The 18,462-nt window shown below is 37.3% G+C and overlaps 1 protein-coding gene across 1 annotated transcript in view; it reads left to right on the forward strand.

The window, feature by feature from the left end:
• Nucleotides 1-18,462, forward strand: part of ST8SIA4 (ST8 alpha-N-acetyl-neuraminide alpha-2,8-sialyltransferase 4) — a 43,899-nt gene that overhangs the window by 11,468 nt on the left and 13,969 nt on the right. Inside the window, exon 4 of the mRNA XM_008492251.2 lies at nucleotides 6,580-6,873. Within this exon, the coding sequence (XP_008490473.1) occupies nucleotides 6,580-6,873 (294 nt within the window). The remainder of the gene's footprint in view (nucleotides 1-6,579; nucleotides 6,874-18,462) is intronic.

Consider the following 18,462-nt stretch of genomic DNA (forward strand, 5'->3'; position numbering starts at 1 on the left):
TCCAAAATGGTTTCTTAAATAAATATGTTGTTATAGCATCCAATGTAAAGCACATAGAGTTAGCCTGACTCTTTCTAGAATTAATATGAGATAAGAGGATAAAATTGCTTTAAAGGTGCATACTATTGTTGATAATGCAGAGCTTTTAATTTAGTGGTTTTCTGAACAGTTGCAAATGCAGGAGAGCTTCACTTATCTATTTGTTCATTGACCAAGTATTTTGATGCAGATGTGTGGCGATATTCAGAACAGTCTAAATATTGCCTTTTTTGGTTTCTCCATTTTTAAATTTTTTAAATTACTGCTTTTATCTATGTTCCAAATTAATGACTCTGAAGTGCTTCTCCAAAGCAATTAAAATTATCATTTTGCCTTAATCTTTTGCAAGGATAATAATTTTTTTAACCTTTTCTGTCTCATTTTGTTATAGAACTGTTCTAAAATTTTCAGTATCAAAACAGTAACACTTCTGTAGCATTTTGATAATTGCCCTGTAGAATATAGTAATGTGTAAGGTATTTTCACATTTAAAAAAAAAAAAGATACAGGTATTTGTTAGGTTTCGTTCCTCAATTATTTTTACATTAAAACATCATTCTCAATATTTCACTGCTGTAGCTTTTTTGTTTTGTTTTTTCCTATATGCAACAACATTTTAGTGATAGAAATTAATTTATTTTGGTGTCAAAGTAGTGGTATTGGGAAGAACAGTATGACTTTAATTCATGAGTCATGTTGCAGCAAGGACTTACAATAAAGAGGTAAATAATGTGTTTTGCCACTGTTTTTAAAATACCACTTTAACCTTTTCTGTCACTTCACAGTGCTGCATTATTTGAGGTTAATTTGAATTAAGAATGGTGCTGGGAAGAAAGAATTTAATGATAATTAGTATAGGTTGTAGTTGAGGCAACAGAAAGGAATGAAGTCTTTTATTAGCAGGTGATGTTACAAAAACACATAATCTGACTAAAATCAGTCATAAATACAGGGTTGTCTTGAACTTGTGTTATAAAAGGGGTATCAGGTCAATAATGTTATATTTTACATCACACATCCTAAAAAACAGCTGTGACTCCTGTGCACGAGTAGGATCCATAGTTGCGCTGTACTTGAGCTACTACACAGCTTGCAGTTCTCATGAAACATTCTCTGTTGTACAATGCAGAGGATAAGGACTGGGATAAAGGGAATTTAGGGAATTTCCAGCTAATCCAGATCCCTGTAGTTAATTTCAAGCAAAATCAGTTTTATCAGGAGCCAAACTACTATACAGAACATGAGAATCCATATATTTTACGAATCATTACATTTGTCAGGGGAAGGTAGGAGATTTGTGCATGTGTTCTTGTTTGCTTTTGCATTTTTTTTTTTTAATCTCCATTTTTTGGGTGTATGTGTATGCAAAAGTTATCACCGTGGTGCTGCACACCTTTTTGAAGAACTGAGTGAACTGATGTGCTCCATAGAACAGTGTGTCCAGCAGGAGTGAGGAAGCGATTGTGCCCCTGTACTTGGCCCTGGCGAGGCCAAATCTTGAGTATTGTATTCAGTTCTGGGTGCCACGATGTATGAAAGGTGTTTTGGTCTTGCACGCCCCTCCCCTACTGCATGCCATTTGTTGCAGGGGTTGAAGAGGTTGTGCTTCTCATTGCCAATTGTTTTTTGAGTGCAGCCTGACCGGAACCTCACAATATCACACTGTAATTAATATGTGCAGCAGACAGTTGTGGAAGAAGCAGGTTTGCAATCACTGAGACTTTTGAGCCTGATATCTCAGCATATCAGTTACTCTACAGACACCCAAATAGCATGTGATGTTTCAAGCAAGAGCTTTTTTTTCCTTTTTGCTCTAGATCGCTTTCTAGTGATAGGATTGCAGTGCGTGTTCTTGATGAAAATCTGTATCATACTGAAACGTTGTGTGTGGGAACATCTGCATTTTTACTATTAATATTATGTGTGTGTATATGTATTTGCCTTTTATTATCATAATTATACATGTATACTATGTACATTAGGCAGTCGTGTAAAATTACTACCTAGATCTTTTTATTGATGCTGGACAGTAAGCTGAGACTAACTACCTTGTTGAGATGGCTGCACTGATGTTTTGGTTGTTATCTGAGCTGATGTCCTGGGAAGAACAGGAACTGTAGCTGCCAACTATTTGAGGTACCTTGTATACAGTGGCCTGTGACATCCTAACTATCACACAGATTATGTGTGTTTCTCCCTTATTTAAGTTTTTTCCTGACCCCCTCACCCAAATGGACCAATCTTTGTCTCATTAGACTAGTTTCTGAGCACCTCTAATGTAGAGAGTGCTTAGAAGAAATAAGGGAGTTTGGTGCAAAGGAAAAAAGCAGCTAGAGCTTTTGATTAAAAAAAAAAAAAAAAAAAAAGGCAACCAAAGGAACTGAAGAAAACCATTATTTTGCAAAATTATTTTTGCTGGGACAAGCCACATTTTATCCTTTTCTTTATAAACAGTGAGTAGCTTGGGCTTAGAAGGACCTTTATATATGTGATTTGTATTCTCAATGTTTATGTTTATAACTGTTTGTTTAATTGCCCGAATCAATCTCTGGTATTATGTGTGACTGCTAATTCCAACCAGTTTTCATATTCTGTGTTTTGACTCAGCTTTGACCTATAGCCTGCTCACTTGCAGTAGTGACTACAGCAAATGAAAAATGATGCTATGTTGCAGAAAATTGTGATCTAGAGACAAATTTTAAGCAATCCTGTAGTTGCAAGGCATCCATAATGCAGGATGAGAGAGTTAGGAAACTTAGTAAACTACAGTCTTCTCTTCATTCTTCCTGCTGGATTTGATATAGCAATGCCAAGGTTAAAAAAAAAAACAACAAAAAAACCCCCCAAAAAACCCAAAAACAAATCAACCAAACAAAAAAGCAGGGGAGGAGGGGGAGGGGGGGCATGGAAGTAAGGCTTTATTTCTTGTGCACAGACTCCTGGGCATATATAGTGATAAAACCATTATAGTAACCCTCACCTCCTCATCACTGGTATTTGTCACTCTGTGCCTTATGACAATTGAGCTATATTTAAAGACTATATCAAGGGAAGAGACTTTGCCTATTTCAAAGTTTTTCACTTAACAGGCTTCTTAATTTGACTTAAAAGGAAATAAGTATGTTTATGCGTATCTCTGAATACAAGGCTTTCCTGAGAGTCCTGAAAGTTAACAAGTTGTTATTGTTTCAGCTAACAAAATAAACTTAAAAATTCCATCAGCTGTTTGAAAGTGTGGCATAAGCATAAAGATAAAAGCTCTGAAACAGGTTTAAAAAAACTATTAACATAATTTTTGCAATGCACTGTAGTTAGTTTTATTGTCCCCCCCAAAATACCTTTCTGTAAAATTTTCTTGAACTCACCTGGAACTATAAATTATCTGGTTCCAGCAGTTTAGGGTGTTACAGTTCTGCAGTAGCACATAAGCTCTTGAACTTGTCTGGAAATGATACAAGGGCAGGTAAGATGGAGAAAACACTTCTGACATAAGAGCTCCATTCACTCCCTGCTCTCTGCTGAAAAATGTGCTGATTTTAATTCATGTTTTTTAGCAAATGTTTCATGTTTTCCATATTTGTGGGTAAATACAGAGTAAATACTCAATATTGACACAATTTACTGAACCCTATAATCGTTCTTTGAAAGAAGTAACCTCTAAGAAAATGAGAAGTGGCTTTATAAGGGTAATATTTTTATAACTTGGCCAACCACAACTAATTTAACACTATTGCTTTGCTTAAGAGAGCTCAAAATTTGTGTGGCACTTGTGCTACTAAAATACTTTTAACTGTAATCTTAACAGAATCTAATTACTTTTTTGAAAACAGTCTTTCAAGGTCTAGATGTACTTACTCATTTCAAACTTAAGCACTGCTACCAGTCCATATTTATATAACTGAATTTTTAAAAGATGAAAGGTTATGAGATGCTCAGCATTTGGAAAGCAAAATGCCTGCCTGTAATGTAATCAGGCATCTAACTTGAGACACTAAGGGTTGAAAACCTCTAAATAACTGTTCAGACATCCCCATTCTTACTGAGTTTATTTGCATTGCTCAATACCTTATGAAGTTGTGATTGAAAAATCTGAATATGGGGTATATTAAGAATTTAGAGAGCTTATGCCGTGTACAATTGGTGAGTCACAAGGCCCAACTATGCTGAGGCAGCAAAACCGCAGCAACCCAAAGGAAATGCTGCAGGAGAGAGGGAAGTGGCAGGTTCTGACCAATATGGGTCGGTTCTGTCTCGGCGTGGGCAGAGACCACAGTGACAGCGGCCCAGACAAGTCACAGACAAGTGCAGCCCCCAAGGAGTGAGGAGAAGAGGGTGGGAAGCAGGGCAGGAGGGAGGTGTGAAGCAGTTCAGAAGCACGTTGGGGGTGTGGGGTGAGGTGAGGTGAGGTGAGGTGATCCCTCCTGGGGGCAGAGGAGAATTTAAGTAGCAGTCGTTGGCTTTCCAGAAGCACGTTTCCTCTCGGCCAAAAACTGTTGTCAGAAGGAATGGGGCGACCCAGACAGAGGTCCCACACAAACAGAGCTGTCCAGGTCTCTGTATTTACTGTGTTGTCACTCCAGCAGGTATCGGGCTGGTTGAAACCCTCCATGAGGGCCAGGGCTTGTGAATGTGAAGGTGCTCCCATTTGTCTGTAGACTGTCTCATCTGGTCAGTCTTCCTGAACAGGTGGCCTAGAGCAGATCCCCACTATGATCATCACCTTTCTCTGTCTTCCCCTCAGCCTTGATCTGTAAGCTCTCGGTTAGCTCCTCATCCATCCTCAGGTGGGGGCTTCATGGATTCCACCTAGTCATAGATATAGTGGGTGACACCTCTCTCCTCTTTCCCCCTCCCTGTTGTTCCTAAAAAGCTTGTACCCATCCATTTGCATGCTGCAGTCATGGATGTCATCCCACCAGTCTTAGCAATATAGTGTCAGCATCACAGTCCTGCAGGCTTGCATATGTCTGCAGCTCCTCTTGTTTGTTCCCATACTGCATACATTTGCATAGTGGCCTTTAAACTGGGATCCCTTTGAAGCTGACTTACTGGCTTTTTTTTTCACTTCTGCTGTCCTGTGATCCTGCTCGCAGCCCACAGCATCTAGTACTGGCATTGGCCTCAAAGTACAAGCAGGGGGATGGAGTGAGAATCCCTAGCCCAGCAACTGTAGTTTTAAGCCCTCTTTACTAGGTTGGCAAGCCTATTGCCAAAGATGCCCTCCCCCTTCTCTGAGAGAGGAGCTGCAGCCCCTAGAAGACCAGGTCTTCTCAGAATATAAATGATGTATAGAATCGCTTGTGAATATATATTCAGTCTTCAGAACATTTCTTTCTGAAGAAGATAGGAATACTTATTTAGTTTATAATTACAGAATGAAAATTATGTTCTTAGGTATTTGTCTTATCAGTGAGGACAAGGTAATAAATTGGTGTTTATCAGTATTACTGTGCTAACCAGGTATTCTTGTATTTAATTGGAGATCTGGCCATTAGAAGATGATACAGGATAAGTAAAAAGTTTACTATAAGAAGAACTGTAGAGGTAATAAAATATTATGTATATTAAGAATGCAGGTTTTTTAAGAACTTAATTCCAACACTGCTTCTTAGCTTCCTTCACATCAACAGAGCAGTTCATGCAAAAATGTTGTTGCATCAGGGAGCTTTTTTGGGGCATACCAGCTACAAGCACACTCACTGAGTATGTTGTGGAGATGATTTGTTTCAGTTGGATCATGCTGGTCACTGAAATCAGAAATAATTTCCGGATTGCATTTTGTTACCTGCATGCAGTGATGTACACTGAGAATTCTGCCTCTGTGTGATTACATATGTATGTGTTTATATAACTGAGGTAAAAAGCATTCTGAACAGAGACCTTGTGAGATCTTTTTCACAAGCCTAGAAAAAAACCACAAAGCTACTGCAAAGGTCTGAAAATGAGTCATAAAGGAAAAACTGGGAGATTAATGTGTTTTATTTGTTTTTGGGTTTTTTTAATAATTTCTAAATTAAAACACTTAATTCCAAAACATCAAGTCACCTGCAGAGTTAACACCAAACTAAGTGATGTTCTTTTAACATGGGGTAAAGTTAATTTGTAAATCTTATTTAAACACTAGGTTGTAAAACAAACAAAAAAAGCAATTATTTATCTATAAAAATTGTACCCTAGTTTCTGGCACAGGTTCCTTTAGGAGTGTGAGCTGTTAGTAACATGGTGACAAATAAACATTAGTCACAGATAATAGATGCTAGAAGGCATAGTCTTGTTTATAAGCATTGTTCTAGCTGTTGATGCATTTTAACACATGCTAACTTGATATTCAAATGTACAAAAAAATTTTTTCAACAGTATGTAATGAGTGTTCAAATTGGGTAAAATGCTCACTGTCATCACACCTGTTATCACTGGGGTTTTTTCTCATGTTAAATTGAAATTGTCTTGCATGTTCATTTTCAGCTTTCCCTTCATCTACACGTTTCTGAGTTAATGTTTCATCTTTATTTTAATTTTTCCATTAATTTTTCTCTTCAGGTGCAATCTAGCTCCTGTGGTGGAGTTTGCTGCCGATGTGGGAACTAAATCTGATTTTATTACCATGAATCCATCAGTTATACAAAGAGCATTTGGAGACTTTCAAAATGAGAGTGACAGAGAAAAATTTGTGCGTAGACTATCCATGCTGAATGACAGTGTCCTTTGGATCCCTGCATTCATGACCAAAGGCGGAGAGAAGCATGTGGAGTGGGTTAATGCACTAATCCTTAAGAATAAATTGAAAGTGCGAACTGCCTATCCATCACTGAGACTTATTCATGCTGTCAGAGGGTAAGTGTCTGGAAAAGAATGGTCTGTACAATGAAGCTCATAACTAGAATTCCTAGCAGTCAGAAAAATACTCAAGTAAAATGTTAAAAGGAGTATATTTCCATTATTGTTGTACTGGATTGCATTTATGATCAAATAAGGTTTTTTGTTAATTTATGTTGTTGTCCACCAACTTACCCTGCAAATAACTGAAATACATTAGCACGGTATCTTTTCACTTTGGCTTTTATGTACAGATTTTTTTTAATATCACCGTAGTGATAAATGATTGGAAAATAATCGCTAAATTGTAAAATCATGGGAGAATGGAAGTGCTACATGTCTTCTTTTGGGTAAGACTGTGGAGATAAAGGATGTAATTTAAATTGCATAGGTCACAAACATTTAAATAATGAGCTCCTTTCTAAAATCTCTAGGACTTTGTAGCAATTTCTCTCTTTTTTGAGTTTGGATGCTTGGGCAATTAAAAAACATGGATTAGAATCCCTGTAAACACTAGTGTAACCAGTTGTTTTAAAAAGCCAAAAAGCATCCATACTTAGTGCAAAGATTTTTTTTAACCCCATAACTAACAAGACTGTCAGGTGAAGGCTCTTGTGTCATTGTCACTACAAGTAAGAGTATACAGAGCTATGTATGATCTGTTTGTATAATGAATTATAGCAGTACAACTGTAGTCAATTTGAATTCTTTGAACAGATATGCTGTCTGTTGTGGGGTTTGAGGAGATGTTACTTAGAGGTACTCTTAGGAGTATTAGTATTTGCTTGTACACCAGTTACTGAACGTGTATCTGACTAAAAACTTGCTTCTGTTACAGTAGTGGGGATAAGGTTGAAGAGGGTGTTTGAATTGTTACCTCAAGGAAATTTAAGAATATGAGACTAAAGCTTAGAAAGGTCTTGCTCCTCAGGATACTAGGAGAAAGTGAATACACTTTTCTCCTTCTGCCACATCTCAAATAGATAAACTGCTGAGTTCCTCACATGGTGCATTTCTGGCACAGGAAAAAAAATAATCTGTTCCTTTTGGAATTTGGAAAACTTTTGGAAACACTTCAATTTTTGTCTGAGTTGTCTAGTTTCTGTAGTTGTTTGGATAGTTGTTCTATTAAACAGTCACATTTTAGCTATTTCTAGGCCTTGATGGTGTTGAATTTTCAAGTATTCAAAATGGTGATTATTAATGGATAGGTGTAGTGGTATTTGTGTGTGTGTATAAAGCTGAATAGACAAGATGACCTCAAGTCTAAAAACAGCTGCCCTTATTTCTACCTGGGCAAGATTCTAAAATGTGAATCGTAATTCAGAAAATTAAATCTTTCAGTTGGCCAACTTGAAGGAACTTTAGGGTGCTGTGTGTTAAAAATGAGAACTAGAACTTACAGAAGAAGGGGAACAAAACCTCTGTCATCAGAATTGGTGTTGAAACCTTAGACTCTACCATTTCAGATTATATGTACCAGAGTCAATGGATACAACTGCACACATTTTTTAGATTATTCCTCCAGTTCAAACTTCCTTGTTTAATCACCTTGCTTTCCTTTTTTTGTTCCTTTGTAGCTGAAGTAACTGTGTATCACTCATAGCTGTTATTTTTTGTAATTTGAGTAAGAAAAGAACAAGTACAATTTATCTTTGGTCTGTCTTGGCTTTATGAAGCTAGGTGCTTAAGGTGAATTATGTCTCTACAAATCAACTTTCAAAGTGATACAGTTATCAGTAATACTTTTGTAACAAATAATTGTTAGATCTTTTACAGAGCTTTGAAACACCAACCCAAATACGTAACAGCTTAAAAAGAGTGAGATTTTTTGTTAGGTCATGCCAGAGACCTAATTCTGTAGAGCTATTTCTCAACTTGACAGATACTCTTATGGAAACGGATTAAAGGGGCAATTTTATGCTTAATAAGATAAAATATTCCATTAAGCTGTTTCAGAAACCCTATGCACCCACAGCTGTACCTGTGAATATAGTATACCACAGGGCTATGCCATATCTGTATAATTCAGGTGGGGCAAATGGGGCTTTTATTTGAAACTTTAACATATTATACTGCACCCGCAGGTCTCCCTAATCTAGATGTGTAAAACACACTGATACAGGACTGACAGCTGCATGAAAAAGATAGCTGTCCAAAAATGTTACTATTATAATGTCTTCCTTTTTTGGGAGAACAAATTCCCATGTAAATTTAAATTCATATTCAGCATTTTGGGATTTAATGCAACCAAAATTTTATTAAACATATGGAAATGCAGTGTGTTAGGGGTTAAATAATCAAGTAACTAATAATCAAACAAGTTCATAATTCCAGCCTGAAAATTAAGTACTAGTGAACACATTTGATGCTGAAGGATGCAGAATGATGGCCAGAAGTTTTGTAAACTGTTGTCTATTACTTTTTGTGTGTATCATACTGACAAATTGTTCAGGCAGATTAGGTTTTTTGTTCATTAGTTTTTCAAGCATAAAGCATAGACAGTTTTTAAAGACAGAACACTGTCCCTCTTAGGCTTCTATACTGATCTAAGCAGGCCAAATTTTATATTCCTATGTACTGTTTTACACAGTAATACAGCAGTGTTGCTGAAATCCCATATGACAGGGAAATTCTCTCTTATTTTTCCTTCTCTGTTAATGAAATAAACTTCACTGAGCAGCACATAGTATTTGGAAGTTGCTCTTGATCAAACAGAGGAATAATGACTGCATTCTGAGATCATTTTGAAGAGCTATTTTTTCCTGTTCATTTTTGTGCTTTTTGAGTCATAAAACAAGTAATATCGTGTTCGGAAAAGAAATTGCTTTTCTGCAGATTTCATACCTTATTAAGCTTTTGTGAGTGATGGCCACTCCTCTAATATCTCAGAGCGACTACAATTTTTGAGAACAGGTTATGTTCTCAAAGTCCACCATGATAACAATTTTTTTTTCATAATGTACCATATTTTCAATGGCCATTTGATTAAAATTTTTTTCTTCAGTAGATTTAGATCAAGCTAGTAACTTATTGTCTCTATTTTGCTTGTGTACCTCTTGGTCAACAAGTTTGTATTTCGAGTTAGAATATTGAATTTGGAAAATGATCTGGGGGCAGTTGCATAACTTTTAAAGGAAGTGTTTCTAAAAGCAGTTTTATGGAACTTTTAATGTAATTGTGGACACATTAGAGACAAAATAGTTGAGGTAATGAATAGGTCACCAAGTTAAATATGGAACTATTATATATAAATGAAGATTAAACTGATTAAAATTATTTGCTCTCTGACACCACTGCCAGGAAGGCTAATTGCATAGCGAGCAAACCACTTAATTTTTCTTTTCTTTTTAAGATTAATCTAAGAACAAATTTCAGAATTTTTTATTTCTTAATGTGCCTGAGATTTAATGCTGAACTCGTTCATTAGAACTATTTTTAATAACTCTTTGAGGTGTGGGCAGTGTCTGCGTAGAATCTGTTCTCGGTAGCAGGGCTCTAATGGAATATGAATTAGCAGGTAGGCAGGAACTGACCTGAGGGGATTAGATTCCCGATCTTCTTGTTTATTTCCAATGGTGGCAGGCAACCAAACCTGGAAGCAGGATCAGCAGATGTTGTCTTCTGTGGATCCTGCCTTTCTGTCCCCTGAAGACAGCAGAGAGAGCTCTGGGGACCAAGCATGTTGTTGGTACATTAGGTGAAGGCTAGAGTTAATTTCCAAAGCCTTGCACAGCATTTCTCCTGCTGTTCTGCTGTTGGTGGTGAGTATTTGCTGAAGAAGTAGAACACCAACACCCGCCCCCATCCCTCCAAGCAGTGTGGTCTTTTACAGTGCAGAAGAACTCTCAGAAGTTATTCCCCAGGTTTCCTCTCCCAACAGCTCAAAACAAAGCAACAAAGTTCTCACACTCATTCATGTGTAATGTTTTCTTGGCTCTTCTCTCTGGTGGAGCCATCCTATGATCTAAGTCACTCAGCAGCAATATCCATAAAATTGCTCCACCTAAGGTTGCTTCTCATAAGATTTCTTCCCTTCTGTGGGTATGGAACAATTCTGTAGACATCCTGTGGGATTCCCTTGTGTTCAACTGATTTCCTCCTTGCTACTGCCTGCGTAAGAGCTGTATTAAAGTTGTTCCTGCATTAAACATGGCAGGATTCCCACTGAAATCTGTGTTTTTTTCTGTAAAGAGTATGCTGTGCCTATTTATGGTCACTTTTCAGCACACAGACTTTTTTCCTTTAATAGTGAAATCAAACAGCTGCTGTTTGAATATGGTGACCTTTTACACAGTGTCACCATGGCTCCAGTCCTTTGCTGTGGGAATTACTGGAAAAATACTCAGAGAAATACAGACATGCAGAAATCAAATAGTTCTCCATCAGCTCTTGTATTATGAAGAAACAATTGCTGAGAGCAATCTATACTGTAAATATTGGTATTTCTTTTCTTACCACTAACAAACTTTTCCTTTTGGTCTTTACCGATAAAATATATTTCATAAGAAAAAACATTCTGAGACATATGGATGAATAAATAATCACTGCAGAAATCAAAAGATTACATAAATAGCCATTAAGCTAAAAATAAAAGACTGTACTTAATATAAAATGGCCATGTCGTTTGCATCATATCATAAAAATACTGAAAATATTAGGAAAAAAATTAATGCATTCCCTATTTTTTGTGATTTATGATGCCATTTTTTATATATTTGAATGTTAAAATAGGAGTTCTGTATTACAGTACCCTTGTGCACTTGCATAAAGCATTAGTAGAGCTGGTTTTGTTTGATAAATTATGTAGACAAATGTGATTCCAGTTAGTTTGGATTTTCAGAACTTAAATCTGTTGTGTGAAGTTGTTCTTCAGATCCTGAGATACATTACTAATAGGAAAGCAGCAGATGATGATCCTGTTCATGAAGTGGAAGCACTCTGGGGTTGATCTTTCAGCCCAGCAGCTAATTAATTCCCAGGGCTGCAGGACCCATGCGTCCCATGGGGGTGCCTCATCATCTGGTTCAAAGTTTCTTAGGATGAGCTTTTATTTCCTTTGCACAAGTTCTCCTCTTTTATTGTGTCTCAGGAAGATGTAGCAAGGTCTGCCTAGAAGAGTTTATTCACAGGGGCAAACACAAAGCAAAGGAGAACACAAGGGGAAAACTGAATGTGCACTGAACTGTCTGGCTTTTACAGTCTTCATTGCCTGGTCCATTCTGCACAGTTGGCCATGACAAGCCTGGTTTTGCTGATAAGGAGAGAGCCAATTTTGTGTGTGTGTGTGGTTTTTTGTTGTTCTTTTTGTTTGTTTGTTTAGGTTTTGTTTGGGTTTTTTGTTGCTGTTGTTCCTTTTGATGTTGCAACTGCTTTTTTCCTGACTATCTACAGTGTATATACTTAATTTTGTAAATAAAACTTATGCTTCGAAGGTTTAGTTTCAGATTTCACCTAGAACAGAGCAATAGTATTGGTTATAAGAAAAATAGGAATTAAGTTGCCCTTTCTTCAAGTTTTGCTGCTTAGTTTATCTACAATGTGCAACAAGATAAGTACCTGTTGTTAGCAACTAAGCAGGAAATAAGCAACAAGTAGTTTATTAATGCAAGGTACATGTAGATTTATATTTATTTTGAAAAGTGTTTTGCTATTCTATTATTATTCAGTTTTAGGCATTTTAAGGTTTTATTTTCACATGCATAAAACCTCTTTATTTCTGTGTTTCTGAAAACTATAAAGATGTACGAAATTAAGCATGTGTTTTTTGGCCATATTGTACTCCTATTAAAAAAATCCTATCTGTGCATCTGAGAAGTCAACAAGAAACAGTTTTTATTGTCTGTCTTTGAGGAGCAAAGCACAGAGGAGACTAAAGTCAATAGAGAACCATGTTGGGCAGATCATATTAATAGGATGGGGAGTAGCTTCTTTGTTTTTCTTTTTTTTTTTTTTTTTTTTTTTTTGACGTGTGAGGTGGGCTCTGTGGTGATTCTGTATAATTCATGTAGGCATGAGGAAGTTCTGTCAGGTAGCCTTCCTTTTTTAAAGGGGTGTTTCTAAGGTAAAACTTAAAATAACAACAATTCTGCTTTATTGTTTTGATGGTAATGTCTACCAAGACTTTTCAAAGATATGCTAAAACATTATTGAACATAGACAATGGGTAAGTATTAAAATGATAGTTGTTAGCCTAATCCTACAGAAAGAGAAAAAGAGGGGAGGGGGGGGAGAGGAATAAGAAAGATATCTCCCAAGGATCCAGGGGCATCCTGTTGGTCTTGTGGCAGAGAAGGTGGTCCTATCCTAGCAGAGGGCAAAGGGGTTACTGTCTCTCCTTCTTTTATGTTATTAATTTCTTGTTGCACCACAGCCACCTGCCAATCATTGCTCATCCTGACTTGGTCTGGAAAGTTCTTTCTGAATCTACCATCTCCTTTGTCAGCAGAATTAACAGTTTATGGTTAAGTGCTTTCCTCTAATTGTCTCTTCTAATTTACAGTCTTTCCTCCTGTCAAGGAGCTGTTTTTTCTCAAACTTTTTTACTTACTTCTCATCATGGAAGCTTTATGGCCTCCCCTCTTGTCAAGGAAGTTTTAAGGCCTCCCCTCTTGTCTGTTCTCAAGCTGGCTCTTCTCAAGGCCTTCAGACTGAGACAAATGCATAACTCATCCCACTGGTTACACCCACAAATAAATTCTGTAGCCAAGACCAATCCAGTAACCATGAAGTTTGCTAATGCCACATGTCTTTGAAGACCCAAGATGTATCATCCCATATAACTTGATTGGATTTTTGTTTGTTCCCAAATTTCTGCTGACTCTGTGGAAATTCTACCAATTTGATCTACATACATGCAACAACTTGTTTATCAGCTGCAAGCTCAGCTATTTTTATTTAGTTTGGTATCAATATAGCATTTCCTTTTGGTAGGTTCAGGTTAGCTGTCCTGGCTGTGTCCTGTCCCTGCTTTTTGCCCACTGCCATCTGGTAAATTCTACTGGTTCTAATTATATATATATTTATTTTTTTCCCTTTATAATTGATCCCTTTTCCTGAAAAAAAAAAAAAAATAGAAAAAGAGAGTGACCCTAAGCCAAAATACAGCTGCTTGTGTTTTGGGTTTGTGGGTAAAACAATGTTGGTAACGCACCAACGTTATGGGTGTTGCTGAGCCTCAAAATCTCTCCATGTCTCAGTCTCCCTCCACAGGTGAGTAGGCTGGCAGTGGGCAAAAAAACCTTAAGGGACACACACAGCCAACTGACATGAGAAAAGGAAAGTGCCATACCATCTCGATCAGCAAGAAATAAACCTGTAGTAGTGGAAGAAGGTGGAGGGTTTTCTTCCAAGGTGGCTGTTGTTGAGAGATTAAGAAGGACTGTACTTTGCTTATGTGCAGTGGTGAGCAATTGCCTGTTTTCCCTATCTTTTATTCAGCTAGTAAGCTGTCTTTATCTTGAGCTCTGAGTTTTCCTGCTTTTCTTCTTCTTGTTCTCTTCCTTTAGTACACTGAGGAAGGAGCAGGGAGCAAGAGCAGCTGCTTGGGTGTTTGGCAGCTGGGCAGTTGGCCAGGGTGAACCCTCTGCGTGGGGGAAGGAATCTGTAATTGCTCCATCAGTCAAGTCCAGGCTTTTGAGAGATTAAGGGAAGCCTTTGAGACTGTTCCAGTTTGCATCAAAGAACTAAGAGGCCAAGTTAGAAAGTGAGAAAAAGGGTGAGCGGTGCTTCTATTGCAGATGCTTCGAAGTCATCATTTGCATTCTTTGAAACATAAATTTAGTGTAGTAGCAGAAGAAAATTGACTTACAGAAAGTCATTGCTACAACCTGCCTTTAATTTTAAACTTAGTTGTACTTTATGGGCTACCAGTAGAATATGAAGATACCCCTGTCACTTTCTATTGCAACTTTCATACAAGGAAGACTTGTAAAAGGATCCCTGAGAAAAGACTGTAGTAAGAACAAGTGCAAATGCTGGTTTCAGTACATTTCAAAGTATAACAAAGAGGTTTTTTTATTTTCATTTTTTCCATTTCGGTATAAATGTGGGTACACTCAGAAGTGCTGGCAGAGAGGAAGTAGTGGGTGTATCAGAAAAATACTGAAACAAACAGGTGGCACCCCTTATGCTTATATTAAAATATTCAGCTTCTTTTGAAATGTAACACACAGACGAGCTCAAAGGGCAGTATCCTCTTGTCTGTTCCAGACTGCTACCATGTAAAATCTATCTGTGGGGCTCTGCAGACTGAAAGGTTTGTTTGGTGTGGACTTTCTGGATGAGGCCTGTCTCATCTTCAGTATATAAGAGACATAGTATAGAAGAAAATGCAGGAGAAAAAAGGCAGACTGACACAACGCTTTCAGAAAATAATTTCGGTGTTAATCTTTTTTGTAAAGTTGCAGAACTAGCAGTAATTTAAAATCACTAAAGTGGAACCCTGAGGGCTGAAAAAGACAGGATTGAGGAGGGACCCCTTCTGTCAATGCTGCAGTATGTTTACCTCACTAAACAGTAAGGTACATGTGCCTGCACCAGATGGGAAACTGCATGAAACCTAATAAACACAACTGTGAGCCATGCTGTGAGCACTGTGTGCCAAGAAGATGGTGCAGCATGGACAGCTGTAAGATGGCACTGAAAAGAAAACACACTGCTTTGACCTCCACACCACTGATGGCAATTGGGATTTTCACTGCCTGCAAAGGATTTGTCCTGGGCTTTCAGAGAGGAATTCGTTCACTGACATCTGTGAGTTTCTCTGAGTCCCCAGGGACAATTTGTAATGAGATCATCTACACAGAGATGACACTGGATGGCAGTGGAGTCAATTAGAATGTGAACTGAATGAATCTGGGGAGGGAGAAGGAGAAGTTTCAGAGGATGTGGGCAGAGAAGTGTTTGGGTTATGTATTTGAAATCTCAGCTCATTGCTGTTGTTAGTAGTGAATATCTGTCTTTTTCCTATTAAATCAGTTTAGGCTTCTCACTGACAAGGGTGATGCAGAAAGGCTGTTGTTGCAACAAAAGTCTGCCTGAGATTTCCTGCTTTTAGGTCATGGGATTGCTAAACCACAGTTGCTATTTTGGTACCATGATCATTATCTGAAACTGAAGCAAAAGAGGAAATTTGTGTATCTCTTTATGTTTTTAATTTCTATAAACTTGTTTGTATTAAGTAAAGCAAACTCTGGGAATGAAATATCTGGGAAATGTGCCAATATGTAAACACATTTCATCTCTATAGCTCTGCTGAGTTGAGTAGCTTGAGTTCAGACTCAAATTGGTGTTAATTACATAGGTGATGGTTGGTTGGTAAAGCCACTGACAATATGCCATGACTTTTAGTAAAACAGTAAGTCAGTAACAGTAAGACATTTCAATTTTTGTGTAAAGATTTTATTAAGAAAGAGACAAGTATTTCCTTTCCTTTTGAAATAATATTTTTAAATGCATGAACATAGCATTTGTTTGTTTTTAACTGCAATCTTACACTTTACTGAACCAGCTACCTGATATGCTTAAGGGTTGTTGTAATTCCTTAATTTAATTATAACAGCAGTAATAATAGTAGATGACTACCTGCTGAATACCTCTATTGATACATTTTAAAGTGCATGAAACACACTGAAAGGAAAAGAAGTAAACGAGTTCTAGCATGATATATGATCAGTCCAGCCTGCAAAGAGCATTCTGAACATGGTAAGTTCACAGGCTACATTTTTTACCACCACTTTTAGTATCAGTGCCATTAATGAAATGCTCTATGGTACAGGGCACAGTCTTCATCCTGGAATCATCTTTATGATTTTCCTGCTGTTGCTTGGACACAGAATGTAATATTCTACAGCAGGGTGCAGAATGTCCAGTAGTTGTATTTTTTTCTTCTCTGGGTAAATTTAAGAATTGATAGTGTTAGTTTCTGGAGAATACAGGCCTGTGGAATAGAACAAATAGGGATACAGGCCTGTGGGGAACAAATAAATTATTCCAGGGTTTTCTGAAGTGGCAAAAACCAGAATTTAGCAGTTAGAGTAGGTCATTCCATTGTTGTGTTACTATTTCCTTAACATACATAGTGGTCATACTCATTCTTATTCCACATATATTTGGATGGTTTTATATTTTTTTTAACATCAGAGCATTTGCATTGTTTTGAAAAGACAGAAAATCAGTTAGTTAGGATTTTCTCCCCTCCAGAACTATGACTGCTGGACATTGCATAAGAACAGATATTCATATGAGTAGGAAAGATTAGATCTAATGGTGAAAGCTAGAATAATGCAAGTTAATAACTGCAATTGCACCACTCTAGTAACATGCCTTTGCATTTTTCATATGAAAAATACCAATCAATTGTAGGTTATAGTAAAGCTTTTACAAAATATTAATATTTTCATAATTTTTTGAAATTTGTATCTTATAAATTCTAGCCGAAGTTACCCCATGTTTCAAAGCACTTAGCAATGTCCAGCAGTCTGCTGCATATTATTATTACTATTATTATTATTATTATAACTTTTCAGTAAGACTACATTATTAATTTTGCTTTACTAGCCTTTAGCTACGTAGCATCTCTGTTAAAACAAAAGATTATTCCCTGTTCTTAATTTGACTTGGCTTTACAAGACAACCATTGGCTGTGTGGTTGAAGAGTCCAGCCATCATTCCCAGTCTTGTACTGTTACAAACCAAATTCCTTTGCCACTTCATTTGACATGGGAGATAGCTTTGCATACAGTAATTTTAAATTAACCTTTTCTCATACCCTCACAAGTCCCTGGAAAGAATCAGAACCACAGAGCATAGTTTGACAAAGTATTTAAGTTCAAGATAAAGAAGATGCAGTTGTGTTGCACTATGTATTATTTCAATGGCATGGATAGGTATTATTTCAGTTGAAACTAAAATTTTAAATCACTTCTCCCATAGCTGAAAAAGCATTTGTCCAGTTGCCATCATCTAATACATCATCATACAATAGGAAAATTATCGTTTCTCTTTTCATAGAATTATAGAATCATAGACTGGTTTGGATTGGAAAAGAGCTTAAAGATCATCTATTTCCAACCTCTCTGCATGGGCAGGGACACCTCCCACTAGATGAGGATGCTTAAAGCCCCATCCAGCCTGGCCTTCAACACTTCCTGGTGGGGAACACTAATTCCCTGAGTAACTCGTTCCAGTGTCTCACCAGCCTCACAGGAAAGAATTTCTTCCTAATGTCTAAACTAAGTCTACCCTCTTCCAGTTTTAAACCATTTCCATTGTCCTATCACTCACACCATTGTCAAAGTCTCTCTCCAGTTTCCTTATAGCCCCCCCTCAGGTACTGGAAGGCCACTATGAGGTATTCCCAGACCCATCTCTTCTTCAGGCTGAACAGCCTCAGTCTGTCTTCATAGGAGAGGTGCTCCAGCCCTCAGAGCATCATTTTGGGCCTCCTCTGGACTCACTCCAACAGCTCCATGTCTTTTTTGTATTGGGGACTCTAGAACTGGTCACACTACTCCAGGTGAGGTACTCATGAAAGTGTGTCCTGAGCCAGTTTGAGCCAGTTTAGAACCAATTTTCTTTCTTGTAATTTTAGTTTCAGCTAAGTCT

This window comes from Calypte anna, chromosome Z (genome assembly GCF_003957555.1).
Source record: "Calypte anna isolate BGI_N300 chromosome Z, bCalAnn1_v1.p, whole genome shotgun sequence".
In the NCBI taxonomy this organism is placed as follows: Eukaryota; Metazoa; Chordata; class Aves; order Apodiformes; family Trochilidae; genus Calypte; species Calypte anna.